The sequence below is a fragment of the Hordeum vulgare genome, chromosome 3H, assembly GCF_904849725.1.
Source record: "Hordeum vulgare subsp. vulgare chromosome 3H, MorexV3_pseudomolecules_assembly, whole genome shotgun sequence".
Lineage (NCBI taxonomy): Eukaryota > Viridiplantae > Streptophyta > Magnoliopsida > Poales > Poaceae > Hordeum > Hordeum vulgare.
Window position 1 is genome coordinate 54,973,036 of NC_058520.1, and position 18,561 is coordinate 54,991,596.

General features: G+C 43.5%; 2 protein-coding genes across 2 annotated transcripts; both read right to left on the reverse strand.

The window, feature by feature from the left end:
* Positions 1 to 13,798: 13,798 nt before the first annotated feature.
* LOC123442950 (noroxomaritidine synthase-like) lies at positions 13,799 to 16,041 on the reverse strand. Its single transcript, XM_045119144.1, has 2 exons — positions 14,523 to 16,041; positions 13,799 to 14,431 (listed from the first exon to the last, which is right to left on the reverse strand). Exons 1-2 carry the CDS (start codon positions 15,641 to 15,643, stop codon positions 14,014 to 14,016), a joined length of 1,539 nt encoding a protein of 512 aa, XP_044975079.1. The 5' UTR covers positions 15,644 to 16,041; the 3' UTR covers positions 13,799 to 14,013.
* Positions 16,042 to 16,772: 731 nt separating this feature from the next.
* Positions 16,773 to 18,032, reverse strand: LOC123442951 (nucleolin). The gene has a single exon (XM_045119145.1). The coding sequence runs from the start codon at positions 18,015 to 18,017 to the stop codon at positions 16,902 to 16,904; it is 1,116 nt and encodes a 371-aa protein (XP_044975080.1). The 5' UTR covers positions 18,018 to 18,032; the 3' UTR covers positions 16,773 to 16,901.
* Between the last annotated feature and the right edge of the window lie 529 nt (positions 18,033 to 18,561).

An 18,561-nucleotide genomic window follows, 5' to 3' on the forward strand; every position in this document is an offset into this window, starting at 1 on the left:
AAAGTGTCTGTTGGGTTGGTGCGAATCGAGATCGGGATTTGTCACTCTGTGTGACGGAGAGGTATCTCTGGGCCCACTCGGTAGAACATCATCATGAGCTCAATGTGACTAAGGAGTTAGTCACATGATGACGTACTACGGAATGAGTAAAGAGACTTACCGGTAACGAGATTGAACAAGGTATAGGTATACCGACGATCGAATCTCGGGCAAGTTCTATACCGACAGACAAAGGGAATTGTATACGGGATTGATTGAATCCTTGACATCGAGGTTCATCTGATGAGATCATCGTGGAACATGTGGGAGCCACCATGGGTATCCAGATCCCGCTGATGGTTATTGGCCGGAGAGTGTCTCGGTCATGTCTGCATGCCTCCCGAACACATAGGGTCTACACACTTAAGGTTCGATGATGCTAGGGTTATAGGGAATTGTTATACGAGGTTACCGAATGATGTTCGAAGTCCTGGATGAGATCCCGGACATCACGAGGAGCTCCGGAATGGTCCGGAGGTAAAGATTGATATATAGGATGGATGGATTTGGACGCCGGAAATGTTTCGGGCACCACCGGCAAAGTGTCGGGACCACTAGAAGGGTTCTGGAGGCCCACCGGGAGGGGCCACAAGCCCCGGAGGGCTACATGGGCCAAGTGCGGGAGGGAACCAGCCCCTAGGTGGGCTGGTGCGCCCCCCACACCCAGCCCATGCGCACCAGAGAGGGAGGGAGGGGAAACCCTAGGCGCAGGAGAGGCCCAAGGCCCACCTAGGGCCCGCCCCCCTTTCCCTGCCCTGGCCGCCGCCCCCCTCTCCCATCTGGGCTGCCGCACCACCTAGGTTGGGAACCCTAGGGGTGGCGCACCCCCTCCCCTCCTCCTATATATAAGGAGGGTTTTGGGGCTGTTTTGCACACAGTTTTCCATCTCCCTCGGTGCAGCCCTGCTTCCCTCCTTCCTCCTCTCCCACGGTGCTTGGCGAAGCCCTGGGAGACCCCATCTCTCCATCGACACCACGCCGTCGTGCTGCCGGAGATCTTCCCCAGCCTCTCCCTCCTCCTTGCTGGATAAAGGTGCGGGAGACGTCACCGGGCTGCACGTGTGTTGAACGCGGAGGTGTCGTGGTTCAGCACTAGATCGGAATCACACCGCGATCTGAATCGCCGCGAGTACGACTCCATCAACCACGTTCTAGCAATGCTTCCGCTTAGCGATCTTCAAAGGTATGAAGATGCACTCACCCCTCTCTCGTTGTTGGTCTCTCCATAGGAAGATCTGAATATGGCGTAGGAAAATTTTGAATTTATGCTACGTTTCCCAACATTATCCTATGGATTGTTTGTTTCGTCTTGCTTGCAAAGCTGAACAGGAAATAAAACAACGTGGTACCCACAAGGAGAACAAGCTCAAGGTGCACATTCCAAGAGTTGACATGATTGTTCCTTCCACTACTAGGCTTACTATGACATCCACATCAATTGTTGTGACGACTACATCACCTTCACCATGTGGCACATCACCATCGAGAGTGCCTACATCTACTGAGTTGATCATAACACCTAATGAAAAAGGTACTGATCTTCCACCTCCACATGAGTATGATGAATGTCTTGTCAATTTGAATGCACCCTGTGATGAGCCACCTATTACTTTGATCACACCACCTATTTTAGAGAACTACGTTGATGATTTGACTTTGCCGTGTGATCAAACAACTACAATATCAACAATTTTGAGTGCGCCCATTGAATTAACTATTGATAAGAAAGAACCATGTGAACAAGGGAATAAATCAAATTTGGATCAAATATGTTTGAAAATAATTGTGACAATGTTTAATCATTTTGCTATGACCTCCAATCCTGGTGATGATTCTATGTCAAATAACATGGTGCATGTTTGCTTATTTCAGCCTGTTGTAGCATGTAAATTTGAAACAATTCAAGTTTCTTTGACAATGTTGGGATGGTTTAGTGATGAGCATTGTTAACCTTTTGTTATAAATAAGAGCTTCACTTATATGTGCAAACTGGGTTGCAATATTTTCATGCGTTCTATTTCTTATGATAATATTTTGGCATTGTTTTTCATAACCTATGAAAGTTACTCATGTATGCACGTGTCATATGTGTGAAAACCAAGGGAAATAAAAAAATAGATGACATATACATATACAACATGTACACCTTGTCTCTTTTATTAACCACATTTCAGATTATGCAGCACCAAGGACGGCTTCATTTTCAAAAAGGGGTGGATGATGAGGACATGACTACCTTGAATATTATCACAATCATTGCATATACGTATTTATTTGAGGTGATTTCTGATAGAAGTCATGCAATAATTTATTTATGTTATCCGGAACAAAAATACTTCACATGTTTTCATTTTATGCCTAAATGCAGAATGGCAATACACTTGTATGAACCACGTGTGATGACAAGGGAAGAGGAAATGGTTGGGTGCTATTAACGAGGTCCTCTCATGTCAAAGGAAATAATTAGTTGTTGTTCAATAAGTTCTCTCACGTCGCTTTTACCCCAACAGAAGATAGATTCCAAGTCTCTCACGTTCTGGACTCAGATTCGGACTACACACACATACGTGTACCATAACGCTAACAACTTTTACATCCGGACTCCGAATTGAGTGATTCTTTTTGGGCTCCAAAGTAGATTTTATGTGCTTTCCACACCAGTTGGTTCACCTTAAATTTCGTCCAGAGCTTGGAGATATCGACCAAACAATATGACGTTGCACCAGAATCCAAGTCAAACAACAAGTTCAAAGGTGTTGCATGAGATTAGGCAACAAATCTGAGTCAAACAACAAGTCCGGAGCTTGGAAATCTGGTACGATGATGTGGATGTCATAGTAAGTCTAGTAGTGGAATTAACAATCGCATCAACTCTTGGAATGTGCACCTTCAGCTCATTCTCCTTGTGAGTAACACGTTGTTTTATTTCCTGTTCAGCTTTGCAAGCAAGATGAAACAAACAATCCATAGGATAACATTTTTCATGACTTAGTAGCTCCTGAATATCACGGTTTAATCCTCCCCAAAATATATCCATCAAATCTTCTTCACTTTCTTCTAACGAGGAATGCAACAAGGTCGTTTGTAAATCATCATAATATTTCATTACAGTGTCACTACCTTGTTTTAAATATTGTAGCTTTTTAATCATGCCACGAGTATAATAAGCAAGAACGAATGTGTGTCTCATGGCAAGTTTCAAATCATCCCAAGTAATAGGTATATAATCAGGGTGTAACCGACAATATTCACTCCACCAAACTGAAGCATAACCAGTGAAAGAACTAACTACGACCTTAACTTTCTTGTGTGCAGCAAAATTATGGGAAACAAATATATCATTTATTTCGAACTCCCATTCAATATATAAAGCAGGTCTAAAACAACCATTAAATGGTGGTATAGAAAGATTAACCCGATGATGTGCATTTGTATCGCTCTGCACCTCTCGTAACGGTTGTTGTGGTGGCACGTCTCCCATGATCGAAGAAGCCCATGAACTCATAACTCTGGATCCTGTCATGACTAGTAAAAGGAAGAAACAAAAACCCAAGAATATTGTTCCTATGAACTACTAGGAAGTGGTGGTGGTGGTGGTGGTGGTGGTGTGTGTCATAAATCCGTCAAGCCAATCTGAAATTCTTACCAGTTCTTACCCAGCACTAGGTGGTGATCGGCAACCGGTGTAGTCAAAACTCTCAAAGCTTGGATGGAGTGATTGCCAGGTGGCGTCAAACACATGATGTAGATGTATGTGGAGTTGGGAAGCCTTGTAATATATGGTGGCAAAAGATTAGCAATAATCAATTCAGAGATGCAATGTTGAATAAACGCTCAACAACGGTATTGTGCTGGTCCTAATCTAGACCATACTAGAGACGCAAGCCTGGAACACTAACGGATTCATGGCATATCACAAGTATCAGCAATGGATGATATTAAGTATCTCTAAATAAAAAGGTATAAGAGAAGATCACAATGGCATTAGAGATAATGATGATAAATGACCGCTAAGCATGACATACCAAAACTCTCTCTGCAACTTTCCTCCAGAAAATATGATGTCAAATTTCTGATATTTTTTCTCAAGATTGCCACTGACCCAAGCTTGTCAATGCGAAAATAATCACTCAATTCCAATTTTGTATGAGGAGTCAAAAAATTCAGAAACGAACCTGAAAAATATTGACAAACTGTGTTTGTGACCTTGTGAGGGCAAAAAGTATTACTTAGAAGCCGATTTGGAGGTGACGATACTAAACTTTCTTGATGAACTATTCAGATGTGTATCGTAGATAGATTGAATTTGAGTTCTTGTGGAGCCAAAATGGACTTCGTATGAGAAAGATATGTCTGTTTTACTAAACACTGTGCAAAAGAGATTCCAATCCGAATTCAGCTACGAGATTGAATCTAGGTAGATCCGAAATTTGTTCTTTTTCTCTTCTCTATTTTTTTCTCACCTTTTTATACTTTTTTTCTTTCTCTATTTTGCTCTCACTTTTTATTTCTTTTTTCTTTTTCTTTTTTGCTCTCACTTTTGTTTTCTCTTCTCTCCAACAAATCATATAAGGTGCAGATTGGATCAAGCGTAGATGTGAACGGTGGAAATTGAGGGATAGTGGTGGGCGACAACGGAAGGGATCACGGCGGCGTGGTGGTGGTATAGGGCAGCAACGATGAAGATGGTGCAGCGACGGCGTGACAACTTGTGAACAGAACTCGAAACTCTAAAAGACTAGACGCTAAGACCAGCAACTTGTCACGATGATGCAACCGCTAATTCAACTATGCAAGCACTAAAAAGAAAATTACAAAGGCTCAAACTGGATTGGACAAAGGATGACTAGATTTAACTCTTTTTTTGTGGATTTTTCTTGGTAATAGGTAAGAAAAATAAATCTAATATAGGGATAACAGGAAATTCTCACCGAGCAACCTGAAAACTGATACCACTTGATATAGGCGAGGATCCCGATCTTTCGATGAGAAGGTGACTATCGATTTGGTGGAGACAACTTTGACGATCTGGCTACAAGCATGCACGACGTTGCGCCTTAGCAATCACTAAACCAATCTCCAAGAGGTTAGTGACCACGCCGGAGCACGATCAACCTGACCACAAAGGTCTATTCCTGCAAGCAATCGAAGAACAAGCAAGAATATGATATTGCGATCTGAATATTGCGAATATATATGAAGTATTGATATGGGTGGGGATCCGAAAGCGGTCTTGGTATGGTCGTTGGACAGAAACGAAGTACATGAAGTTGCAATGGCTGACTTTTAAATAAACAAATCCCAATCAAAAGGCTAATAGGTTGATCTACTTATATAGGAGCAAGGGGTGGCGGCCAAGGAGGTGGGAGAACGTCCTAGGAAAGCCTAAAACTAACCCTAGGTCTTACAAGGCTTATGGGCCCAAGTGGAGGTGATGCAACACCTTTGGACTTGTTGTTTGACTCGGACTCAAGAGTTAGTCTATATCCAAGGTAGTCATGTCCTCATCAGGCGATTAGTTATAGCCTTAGTCGCAATCTCATATAGAACAGGGCATAAAGCAATGGGGTGATATTGAGCGAACGATTGGGTGTACCGTACCTTTGGGATCAAGGTTATAGATGTGTCATTGGGACCCATTGGTAAGTCTCCCCCATTTAGAAAACCCAACCCAACATTGGTGACATCATCCTTCAACAGGTGTTAGTACTGTTGAAAGAAGCCCTATGTGAAGCCATCAACCCGAGGGGCTTACAAGGAGCCATTTGGAAGAGGATGTCGTGAACTTCTTTTGCATCAAATGGTTTCTCTAGCAGTTCGTTCATCTCTCGTGTGAATTTCACCATGACGTGTGCTAACAACTCGTTTGCATCAACCATTCCTTGAGAGGTATACAATGCTTGATAAAACGATTGGACTTCCTGTTTTTCTTCGAATGCATCTGCAAAAACAGAGCCATCGGCCCTCTTTAGGCCACTGATTTTGTTCATCCTTTGTCGTTGCTTAGCATGTGCCTGAATATAGCCCGTGTTTCGGTCTCCGACGCGAAGCCATAGGACCCTGGATAGTTGTTGTAACCATACTTCCTCCCGTCGAAGCGCCTCACGTAGTTTGATGACTGTCTGCTTCTCTTCTTCAGAAGCTCCTCGACATGTAGACTGTCTTCGCAATTTATCAAGTTTCTTTTGTAATTTCCGAACTGTTCTAGTGAGACACCCAAATTCTTTCGCCCCCATGGCTCAACTTCCTCTTTTAGAGCCTTTAGAGACCCCCCCCCCCCCCCAATTCCTTGTAATCCCGGTGCATGTACATGTTTTTGCCATGCATTCGTGACAACCTTCTCATAGTCGGAATGAGTTTTACAATACGAGATTACATACACTCGCTAATCCATGTACACAGAAAGGCATGGTAAAGAATACAAAACAAACAGATGAGTTTGCTCATCCCCTAGATAACCAACCCTCGCACATGACCTACCTTTAGGTGTAAAATATTAGTAGGCGTCAGAGCTAAAACAAAGTCCCACAGACCTATTTGTAAAATGTAGCACATGTGAGGAGCTATCTAACACGATGAAATAAAAATATAAAGACTTTGTGTAAAAATATTAATAAGCTAAAAGAAGATTCTAAAGGTTCTAGATAAGTCCATTTCTACGACAAGTAATTTCTCTCGTGGACGGAAGGAGTATTAGTAAAAATAATTGTCATTCTTATGACTAGAGTAGCATCGGGTGTCCCCGTCTACAGCGAGCGAGTTTATAAACCAATCGATTCATCTGCCTCTAGGCGATGCGGGACGAAACGTAACGTCGTGTTTTACTCCTCCACCAACCAGGAGCCAGCGCACCCCTATTTTTGAGTGGCACGTGGAACTTCTTAGGCCTTGTACAATGCAAGATGCTTAGGTGAGGTGCTTAGCAAAATAAACTATTTTTTATAAACACCAGTGATTATCTCTATATGAGGGGTGCTTAATTAAGCATTTATCCTATACAAATAAGCATCAGTGCTTCAGGAAAATCAGTTTTATCTAATTAAGCAACTTTTCTAATCACCTTGCATTGTACAAAACCTTATGCGGCCCAAATTACTGGAGGAGAGTAATAGGCCGTCCTGTTAGTTTTGCCAACATGACCCACTACTCTTCAAATCTGCTAAGTTTGTATACAGGGAGGGAATATCCTATACGACGCATATTGTGTCAAATTGTTGACCTTTCACACAAGCGACCGATCGAAGAGCTAAGTTGGACCGACCCGTTCACGTGTTGCAACAATTCCGGTTTTAGGAACCTTACACAGATTTCCGACTGGTTTTTATCTGTTTTGGGAACATTCTAAACTTTCCCATCCGGTTTTTCCGATTTTGGTAACTTTCTAGAAGATTCCCTGAATCGGGTTTTATTGTTTTCTTTTTCGTTTCTTCTTTTTTGTTTCTGTCTAAAAAATGTTCTGGTTTTTAAAAAATTGTTCCCGAATTTGGAAAAATGTTACGTAATTTGAAAAAAAATTGGAAATTTGAAAAAAAGTTTCGGAATATAAAAACCTTTCCCGGAATTTTAAAAAATCTTCCTGTAGCGACCCGACTCAAAACGAGTCAAGTCTCTGTGTTTCTGTGTCATCCCTGGATCAGTATGCTGGCACACACAGTACATCAATGTATATATCAAAGTGCAATCACATGTAAATAGCGTAAAACTGATATATACCTTAAATATCTCAGCGGAAGCAGTCAAGGGAGTGGAGTCCCAATAAACACCAACGGCAAGTTGAGTGTAGACCGTAACCCTGAATCGTACTCTTACTCGTCGAAGAAAAATATTTGCAACATAAGACGTTGCAGCCGTGTAGGTCAGCATATTGAATATGCCGGCAAGTCACATATGAGAGGGGGTAAAATGTCATCTATACTATATGCATATATGGCAGGTGGGGCTATAAGTTTTTAACGAAAAGCAAGTTTTCTCCTACATCAAGAGAGGGCTAAAAGCAAAATATTACTACAAGGTTGGTTGTTAACGACATGGTTCCGCCAACCAGTTCTCGTACCCGAGTTGTCAATAACTCCCACATCAATATTATTATTTGTGTTGAGAAATTCAGATAACTTCAGTTCCTTTGGCTCAAGTTGTCCATGACCGTGGACACGGCTAATCGATTAGGTTTGAGTACTCTGCAGAGTTTTGCACACGTTCCCCACAAGATTTGATTGCCTTCGAGTATGTCCTCGCACTTTAGGGTGTTTGAAGACCGGATGATCAAAACATGGTCTTTCAACGGGTGCCTCTGAATCCCTGTCGGTGCCCATCCATTCCTACCGTTCTTCTACATCTGCTAGCACCGCCTGTCCAGAGTCGCCGCGTTGTCCAACCAAGCCAGAGCCCATAATGACTTGTGGCTGTGCAGGTAAGCCTTGGGTCTTGAAAAATATCCGTCCGTCTCTTTGAGCCTGGGTGAAGCTTTCCGCGGGATGTCATGGCCATCTCCAGCATCCCGGGTCATCCACTGGATTCTCCAGGGAGCCGATCAACCATCCTTCACCCAGAGTTGCATTGCGTCCGAGGTCTTGAAAATCTTGTCTTAACCGGTCTTGATTATTTAATCAACCTCGCATCACTCGTGTTATGCACTCAACCGAAATCCCGTCTACTCAAGCATAGCAATATGAAATTTGTCGTCCCGAGGCCAAGTATCGGGGTTGTTGGGTGCCTACCACATGATACTACAACCTATACTAAAATTTCCAAGTACCTAAGCAGCATGCAATTTGGGCATAGGATGGTAGAACTACGATGCATAAAACATAGGTGATAGTATGATCAAAGTGACTTGCCTGGTGATGTTGGCGAAGAAGAATTTCTCGAGAAATAACTTGATAGACTACTCGTCACTCTCCGATGAAATCTATATAACAAACATATCATTCACATAAGCACTCATACTAGCAATCATTCTAGCAATCAAAACAAAAGAGAGAGCGAATAGAATCCGAAGGAAACTTCAAATAAGACTAGGGAGTCTTCTACTACATCAAACACTAAATATTTTTTGTCCGACGGAAAATAATAACAGGGAACTAAGATATAAATTTAACTAAGATAAAATAAAGTATTTTTTTCACAAAACTATTTGAAAGTATTTCCAAACGGGATTTGAAACAGTGGAGAAACCAATTGCAAGTTATTAGGGAACTAGAATTGATTTCATGATAACATATAAAAATAAAAATCAAAACTTGTTGCAAACCTACTGGTAACTAGCAGAAACAAAACATAATCTTTCTGAAATATAAAAAGAAAATAATTTAAAAGCAATTATAGAAAAGGAATTAGCCGTAATCCTAAAAGAGGTGAAACAGAAATTGTTTCACAGGAAACCATGAGCTAAAATACTCAAACAAATCTGAAATTTTTACCACTGATAACTAAGATCACTAGTGATCAGTAGCAAAAAGGATCAAATTAAAATATATTTTTAAACTCCTGTAATAGGCAAAACAAGGTTTAAACTAAATCTGATCTAATTCAAATTTGAAAATTTCAAACATAGACAAATTATATGTTTTTCAAAACTACAGAAAAATTGTGATCTACTGGAAAAAGAATCAACGTCATTGGACTTATGCATCAAAAGTTGTGAGCAAAAGAAAATTGAAACTCTCTCTGTTTTGGAATTAAAAATAGAAAAGAAAAATTGAATCTAACCGGACACTGTGTACACGTGGCGCTCTCTGATTGGTCCTAAGATGTTTGCTGCGAGGAATTCTAACAAACGGCCGGAACCTAACTAAAAACTCTGGCTAATAGTTAAGTAAATAAAAACCGACACGGTTTTGTTTAGAAGACCGAAAGGGTATCCTCGTTTCTAATCATGCGCGTTTACTCTAGATCCAACGGCTAAAAAGATGTGATGGATGCTTACAGCGGCTGGAGGCATTCCGGTGAGGTCTCCGACGATGGCCGAGGCGGAGAGGAGTCGGGGAAGCGGCTCCGGTGATCCTCCGGCGGTGGCGACGGGTCGGGGAGGCGGCGGCGAGTCCCCTCCGGCGATTGGTGGCGGTGGCTAGGCGAGGGAGACGGCTGTGTGAGCCCGGGGAGGTTCGGGGTGGCCGGGTGGAGCTCGGCTCCGGCGAGGTGGCGGGGCGACGCTGCGGTGGTGGGGAGCTCGGGTTGGTTGGGGAAACGGGGTGCGGCGGAGCTCCCGCATCCGGTGGTGGTGGCGGCGAGGCGAAACGGGGCCGGGGTGAGTTGCGGGGCGATGGGCAGCTTCGGCTCCCGCGAGGGCTCGGCACGGGTGGCGGAGCTTGGGCAGGGGCGGCGAGGAGGGGGAACGGGGCGTGGCCTTTATAGGGGAGAGGGGGCGCCGAGGAGGGAAGGAGATCGGGGGAGGCAAGGAAGGTCCCAGCAATGGCGGGCTGGTCCGGGAGAGAGAAAAGGAAGGAGAGGGGCTCGGGTTGGGGGTGACCGGTCGGGGGCGGGGTCGCCCAGGTGGGGTCGGGCGGTCACCGAGAGAGAGGCGAGGGGGTAAGGTGCGGGCGGCCGATCCGTAGTCCCTGCGGATCTGGCGAGGTGGGGATTCGGCCCACAGGCCTTAAATGCCGCCCGCGGCGGTTTCCTAATATAAAAAAACGCTATCTTTCCAATTTTTCAAAAACAGAAAGTAAAAAATAAAAAAAAGGAATAAAATAAAATCCTAATATAGGGGTATTATATACCAAAATTATCAGCAGAAAATATAGAATTTGTTTAACATTTTTCCATGACCAAAATAAAAACTTTCTAAAAAATATTTTTCAGAAAATCCCCTAAATGCTTTATTTCCTTTTGCAATTATTTTCTCAATATAAATTTTGTTCTCTTGGCTCAAAATACTTCAACAAATGCCCCTGGCTTTGGAGGGTCATGTTCCTCCTCTCTTTTCTGTTTGACAGAATATTATTCCTCGGCATTTCTTGAGTGGAGGGAAAATAGAATTTGCAAATTAAAATCGAAGGAAATTCAAATGCCAGCTCCATTCAAATTCTGTATAGTTGAAGAAGTCATGTCATCTTCTCTCATTGCTTTTAATTCGCTGAATTTGAATTTACCGGAGCAAGGGAAAGTCATTTCATTCCCTCTCATTCAAAAGTTTTGAAAAGTTTCAAATTTCACTCAAGTTTCAATCACTCAAACAAACAAACGATCAATCTAATAGTTATATTAACATTCCAAAATTTATAATTTTGGGATTTTACAAACTACCCCACTTAAAATGAATCTCGTCCTCGAGATTCGAAGAGGCTAGAAAGAAAGGTTAGGGTTTGGGGGTCTTCTAACAATTCCAATCTCCGGCAAGATGGGATGCTACCACACTTAAAATGAGAGGTATTGGTCCCTCAAATTATTAACAATCCTCTGGGATCTTGGCATCTGACTCCTCGCATTCTTCATGGTAACTACTTTGGTGAAGCTCTTCCATTGTATTCATAATGTTTCCATCAAAATCAAGGGTTCTTCTGTTGATATAAGCTTCTTCCGTCACTAGGTCTTCTTAACTGACAGGTCTCGTGATCATTCTAAATAACTTATCGATGATTCTCATGGTGGTCTATCATTTGTGGTTATCCTGCAGTGAAATGGGTCTTGGCTTCATCCTCGCCAAAAAAAAACAATTCCTACGCGTGACAACAAGTGCCATGTACATGGGCTTTCTTATATCATTCTAAGGCTTAAACAAAAGCTTCAAAGAACGTCGTCTCTCACTATGGGTAAGTCTCTCAGATTTACACTTCCGGAATTTGAAAAATGTTCGAAAATTTGAAAAATATTCCGGAATATAAAAAGAAGTTTCGGAATTTTAAAAAATGTTCCAGAATTTAAAAAATGTTCCCGAATTTGAAAATTGTTCCATAATTTCAAAAAAATGTTCCGTAATTTTCAAAAATGTTTCATAATTTAAAAAATTGTTCCAACTTTTTTATAAATGTGTTGGAATTTTTAAAAATCTTCCGGAATTTGAGAAAATGTTCCAGTTTTTTGAAAAAAATGTTTCGGAATTCGGGAAAAAATGTGGCTTATTTGCACCTTTCTTTGGTAGGCAACGAATCTCACGGAATGTGGGAATCTTTTACAGATGTGAATTCTCGCTTTAACGCTTCGATAACATATACTGGGTTTTATTGTAAAGAAAGTCCCAAAATTTGAAAAAATATTCCGGAAATTGGAAAATATTCCGGTATTTGAAATTTCTTCTAGAATTTGAAAAAATAGAAAAACAATTACTAGAATTATTTCAAACAAAAAAATAAGCTAGGTCAGAATGTTATTGTTTTCACATTTGTATAAAAAAATCCTGTTTTACGAAAAATCTTTTGTTTTTGAATTTTTTCACAAATCGAAAACTTGTTCAAATTTTGTTCACCAATTCTGAAAATATTCGTGATTTCAAAATGTTCGGAGATTTTAGAAAATGTTCTTAATTTTCTAAAAAAGGTTTTCCTTTTCAAAAAATGTACGTAAGTTCAAAAAATGTTCCATTTCAAAAAGTGTACATAAGTTGAATTAATGGTCCTGTTTGAATAATTATTCACAATTTTTCAGAAATGTTCGTGTTTCCAAAAAAAATCTCGTATTAAAAAACTGCACAACTTTTCAAAAAATGTTCCCGTTTGCGAAAAGGTACATTTTTTGAAAAGATGAACATTTTCCAAAAGAATGGTCGAAAATGTTTTAAAAAATAGTCTCATTCTCAAAATAATTAGTTTTTAAAAAAACTGCACATTTTTGTAACTTCTGAACATTTTTCGAAATTTTGAATTTTTTTAGTTCTGAAGAACAAGAAACAGAAGAAAAGGTAAATAAAACAAATAGTGTAAAAACTGAAAAAGAAAAGGAGAAAAAGAATCGAAAAAAGAAAAATAAATAAAATAAAAAAGAAACAAATTAAATTAATAAATTTTAAAAACAAAAAGAAACAGAAAAAACCCTATAAATACTAGTTTAAGATCCTTGTAGAAGGTTGCCAAAACCGGATAGGAACCTTCTAGAAGGGTCCAAAAACCGGACGCTGTAACTTGTGTGTTTTCACGCAATTGGGCCGGCCCATTTCGATCATCAGTTTGTTCGTCTCTGTGTGAATGGTTGACACCGTGCCGCAGTGAGCGACGCATAGGACCTCCCTACAGGGAGCACCTTTTTTTAGGGAAAATGCTGTCGTTCATGTCGATCATCCTAATTTCTCCATCTACAGTCCCTTCTACTTTTTTGCAGAGCATTTTCTTTTTTAGTACAAAATGACACACTGCTTGTGAACTTTGGATGGATCATTCCAAATGGAAATCTGTTCTGGTTTAACAGAGACGAAATTAAACTCCTCACTGCAGGAGCTTCACCTTCTTTCACTATAGAAACTTCAATGTAACTGTATTCAGTAACCACTCTTAACCATCAACTTTTGGGAAAACATGAGCAGGGGCAAGCCAATGCAACGTTTAAAAGCGGAGAAAACATATGATCATTCAATGAATAGCCGCTGAAACAAAAATGGGCGTCTTCTATTTATAATAAGCATGTAAACAAAAATAGCCGCTGCAACAAAACATAATAACTGAACAGAACTCATCAGGTCCAGGTCCAAGAATTGATTTTCTTACTCAATTTCACAAGGAGGGCCCTCAACGGGACAGAAGGGCTGTTGATAGGCAGATGCAAATAAGATACAGTATGTATTTATAAGTAACATGCATACAATTTTACACTAAAAATAACTCAAAAGATCATCACACAACCAATCACTGTAAATGATTTTTTGTTCCCATGACATGGTGACAATTCCAACACTACGAACAGATAGCTTGTTACATGGTGACAATCTCAACACTACAAACAGATTTACCTTTAGTTATTCCACTCCATCTCATGGATGCTGCATTTAGTTGTGTTCCATACGCATAAATAACCAAACAAAGTAAGAAAGCAGATATAGAAGTAACAATCAAGCAGCTGCCAGCTCCCTTCTCTTGAGCCGAACCATCATCCCGTTCCGTGTGTGAAGTATCACAGCGCTCTCGGGCATCACGGCATGGCCTTCCACCAGCTCGACCTTGAAGTTGTATATGATGGAAGCAGCTGCAATCTTCATGTTGCTGAGGCCAAGATCCTTCCCCAGGCAGCTCCTGGGCCCGGAATTGAAGGACAGGAACTTGTAGCTCGGCTCATGCCGAAGGCGCCCGCTCTTCGAGACCCACCTCTCTGGTCTGAATTCTGTGCAATCCTTGCCCCATATCCCTTCGATCCTCCCCATGGCATAGAGCGAGAAGACGATCCTTGTGCCCTTGCTCACCATGGTTCCATCTGGGAGGATATCATCGCTGAGGGCCTCCTTCTCCTCGAACGGGGTCGCCGGGAAGAGCCTACAACACATGCACAGCATGAGTTAGCCTAAAACAGATGGGTTAGTCAGCTGGTTGGGAAGAACTAGACAAGGTGAAAGGGGTATGTCACCTGAGTGTCTCAAGGAGTGCAGCTTGCAGGTAAATAGCAGGCCGGAGCATGTCACACTCAAAGACAGAGAGGTTCCCTGGCCATGTGGTGCTCTGCAGGGCCTTGATCTCCTCAAGGATCTTCGCCTCAACATGCGGGTGCTTGCACATCATGTAGAAGAACCACGTGAGTGTGACGGCAACGAGGTCCTTCCCAGCAAAGATGAACCCCACCACTGTGTCGCGCAGGAACAGGGTCTTCTGCTGCTCACTCATGCTGGGATCCATGGGCCAGTTCATGTACATGGACAGCACATCTCCCTGGCATTCCTTGTTTGCTTGTGCCTTCCGCTTTGCAATTTCCTCATAGATGAATTTGTCGATCACCACCCTTGCATCCGCCATCTTCTTCTCGCTGCCGACTTTGAGCATTCTCAAGAGCTTCCACAAACTTGGTGGAACGACATGCCTGAACAGCATTCCCTCCTCCACTTCCTTTGTGGCTTTGCCAAACGCAGGGATCGGGCGAGACACAGACAAGCAATCAAGGTCAGTTGCAAACACAGTGGAGTATGAGACATCAAGTGAGAACCTCATGAAGACACCTTCCAGCTCAACCTGTGAGCCGTGCTTAGCCATGTGGTCAAGGAAGGGTAATAAGACTGTGCTGGCCTTCCTCGTGATGGTGGACATGGAGAAGGACCGGAAGTCACGGCTACCAAAGATTTGCATCGCCACACGGCGCTGGTACTCCCAGGAGTCAGAGTCTGCCACAAGGAGGCCCTCACCTAGGATGTCAAACATCTCGGCGAACTCACTGCCTTTTGGGTAGTTGTTGAAGTTGGTGTTGAAGCAGTGGTTGACAGTGGCTGGGTCACAGGTCGCTAAGAAGCTCATGTTGAGGAACCACGGGCCAATAATCCTGAAGGTGCATCCTGCCTCGCGGAGCATATCGGTGCCACTGTCATGAATTTGGTACAGATTTCTCACGAGGAAGGGAAGCATCCCAATAACAGGCCAGTTCACCGGGAGGTCACTCTTGTGGCAGTGTCGGACAAGGCGGAAGAGGGAGAGGCAGAAGAAGCAAGCAATGGCTAGGAAAACCTCAGGGTAGGACAGAAGAAAACTCCAGAAGGAGACCATGGTTGAACAAAGTTATGAGATGCAGAGGGAAGAAGGCATGCAGCAATTTAGGCTTCACCTTTGCCTCACCAATGTCAAATGCACGGCTGTTATTGATATATACAGAAACTGCATATGAGTGTCTTTCCCGTGGGATAGGTAACCAGTTCCCGAGCGTTTAGGATGTAGTGATTCACAACATTCATATGTCCTGATATAACTGCTATAATTCTGGAGGTCATATTATTAGTCTTCTACCACAGAGTCACAAACAGCTTTCTTCAGCATCTAATTTCTGAACTAGACATTCTATACCTGTCAATATACACTTAATTAACACATCAGATAGGCCATGTTGACATGTTCGAATATATACCCATTATATAAAATCAACTTTGACCCATTACAACTTTATATGCGCTTATACGCATATAACCATTTAATTTTTGCAGTTTCTAATTCTAAACTTGTTTTCTTAAGACTGGTTATAATCCTCTTTAGACCCCAACTAACTGCAACTAGGAGCAGAGCATTTCTGTAATCCTTGAAACTGATCCCAATCCTTATATGTTGATTGATTCGTTTCCGATGCAAACACCCAAATTGTGTGGGATTACACTCATGTAAATTTCGTGATGCCAGTATGTCCTGTGGCAAGAGGGAAACCAGCTACTTGTTTGCATCAGACCGACACGTCTTGACTTCCTAACCAGAGACATCACCTAAGGGCAACCTTGTTGGTGCACTCTTATGACAGTGTTCATCAGCCGAATAACTGCTGAATAACTACATATAAACCAAATCACTGCAGAGCAATAAATATAGGCAGCAATAGATGGACTGCCATTTCCTGCTCAGTTTCTCTTGTTAGCAGGTCTGTAACAAAGGGATGGACCCCAGTGAACCACCAAAAAACTGTGGTGTGTACTCTGTAATAACCACCAAGTATGAATTTAGTACTAGCAGTCTTAATTTTGCAGATTTAGATGGTAGCACTCTTACTCTTAGCAGCATACGAAATTGTTGATGTGTTCTAGACAGGCCCTAAAACATATTAATGCTCAAGAAAAATGACTGCGAAATTCACACTACAGAAGCATGAATAAAGATATGATGGCATATCAGATCCTTGCAAGAAATGGGCAATTTGTAAGGTTAAAGACAACTGCATACTTAGATAGATAAAGTTCAGAGGTTCCACTTCCATCACATGGCAGGGTAGGAATACATTTTAACCACTTGGAGCAGCAGTTCATAAACAACACGGAGAGAGACAACTCTAAGTGACCTTCTGGAAGAATCCGTCGATGCGGCGGGTCCCACGTGGCAGCGGCTTGCGCACTGCTGCTTCAGCGACGGCGGCGGCGGCGCCATCGGATCCGGAGCGGGCGACGCGAGGCGCCGCCTCCGCGGCAGCAGGAAGGCAGTCGAGGAGGAAGTCGGCGGTGGGGCGGTGCGCGCGGACCGCGGCCCGGACGTGCGCGGCGCGCACCGTCCGCCGGCCACCTTGGGAGGCAGCAGTGTGTGCGCCGGCGGCGAGGGTGCCGAGGAAGAGCTCGGTGGCCGCGGCAATGAGCAGCGACGCCTCGGCGGTCACCTTCTTTACCTCGCTGTCGACCCGCATGATCCTCTTCACCCTGCCCAACGGGAGCGCCGTCTGCAGCGGCTGGGCCTCCGCTTCCTCCTCCTCCGCCACCGCGTGGACCTCCTCCCGCTCCTCCTCGTCCACCTGCTCCGATGCCTCCATGTGCGCCTCCGCGCTAGCATCCGCTTCCTCCTCCGCGTCGATCTCTGCCGCCTCCTCCTCCGCGTCGATTTCCGCCGTCTCCTCCTCCGCGTCGATCCCCGCCGCCTTTTCCCCTTCACCTTCCTCCATCGGCTCGGCGGCATCGTCGTCAGGGGCTGCTGTCGTCGCCGCCGCCTCATCCCCTCCAACTTCCTCCATCGCCTCGTCGGCATCATCGTCAGCGGCGGCTGTGGCTGCCGCCTCATCCCCGTCAACTTGCTTCATCGCCTCGGTGGGCACGTCGACGTCATCGGTGGCCGCCGCGGCGTCTCCAGCCGCCCGCTCCTCCCCTTCAACTTGCTCCATCGCCTCGATGTGCTCGGGGGCGGCGGCGGCGACGGTAGCCATGGCTAGGGGGCTTGGATTTGGCAGATCTTGGTGGGGATGGTGCTTGGATTTGGGTAGTGGAGCGAAGTGGCGGGGAGCCTGGGAAATTTTCCCGCGCGATGGACTCTTGCGGCGGCGGCGGAGCGGGCGTGCGGCGCCAGAAGAAACCTCGTTTGGTTGATGCAGTGGCCTGGCCGGTGTGGCAGCGAAAGCCCAACATTTATTTGCTCTCTTTTTTGTCATGCAGAAACCCATGGGCCAATGGCTCTCCTTCAGGCCCATCGAGCGTTTCGCTCAAGAAAAAATAACACACCATCGATTAGATACTGTTTAGTAATGATTTGATCCAACTATCTTTTCATTGATGATTCGTGAGGATTAAGGGTATGTTTGGTTCCCAGCCACACTTTGTCAAACCAAAATTTGGCAGTCACAGTTTAGTTGGCATATGTTTGGTTTTTGCCACACTTTGGTTTGCAACACTTTATTGTCCCTATGGCCCATTTGTCATAGAGTTAAAAAAATTGCCAACTTTTGCCAAAGTTTGGCATTCGTTTTTTCAGCCACACTTTGTGGCTTGCCACACTTTGATGGCTTGCCACACTTTGGCTTGGTAAAATTAATCTTCAATCAAACAGACCCTAAATACATATGAAACCGTCGCCACGAACGGATGCGTCCGCTCGTGGGGGTCGCGGGAAAACCGTCGTCGCGTCGGTTGACTAGCAACCCGCACGAAGCGGTTCTGTACAAGTGAGGATTATTCCTTAATTACTATAATTAGTTTAAATCCTAACACTCCCCCTAATCCTCGCTTGTCCTTGAG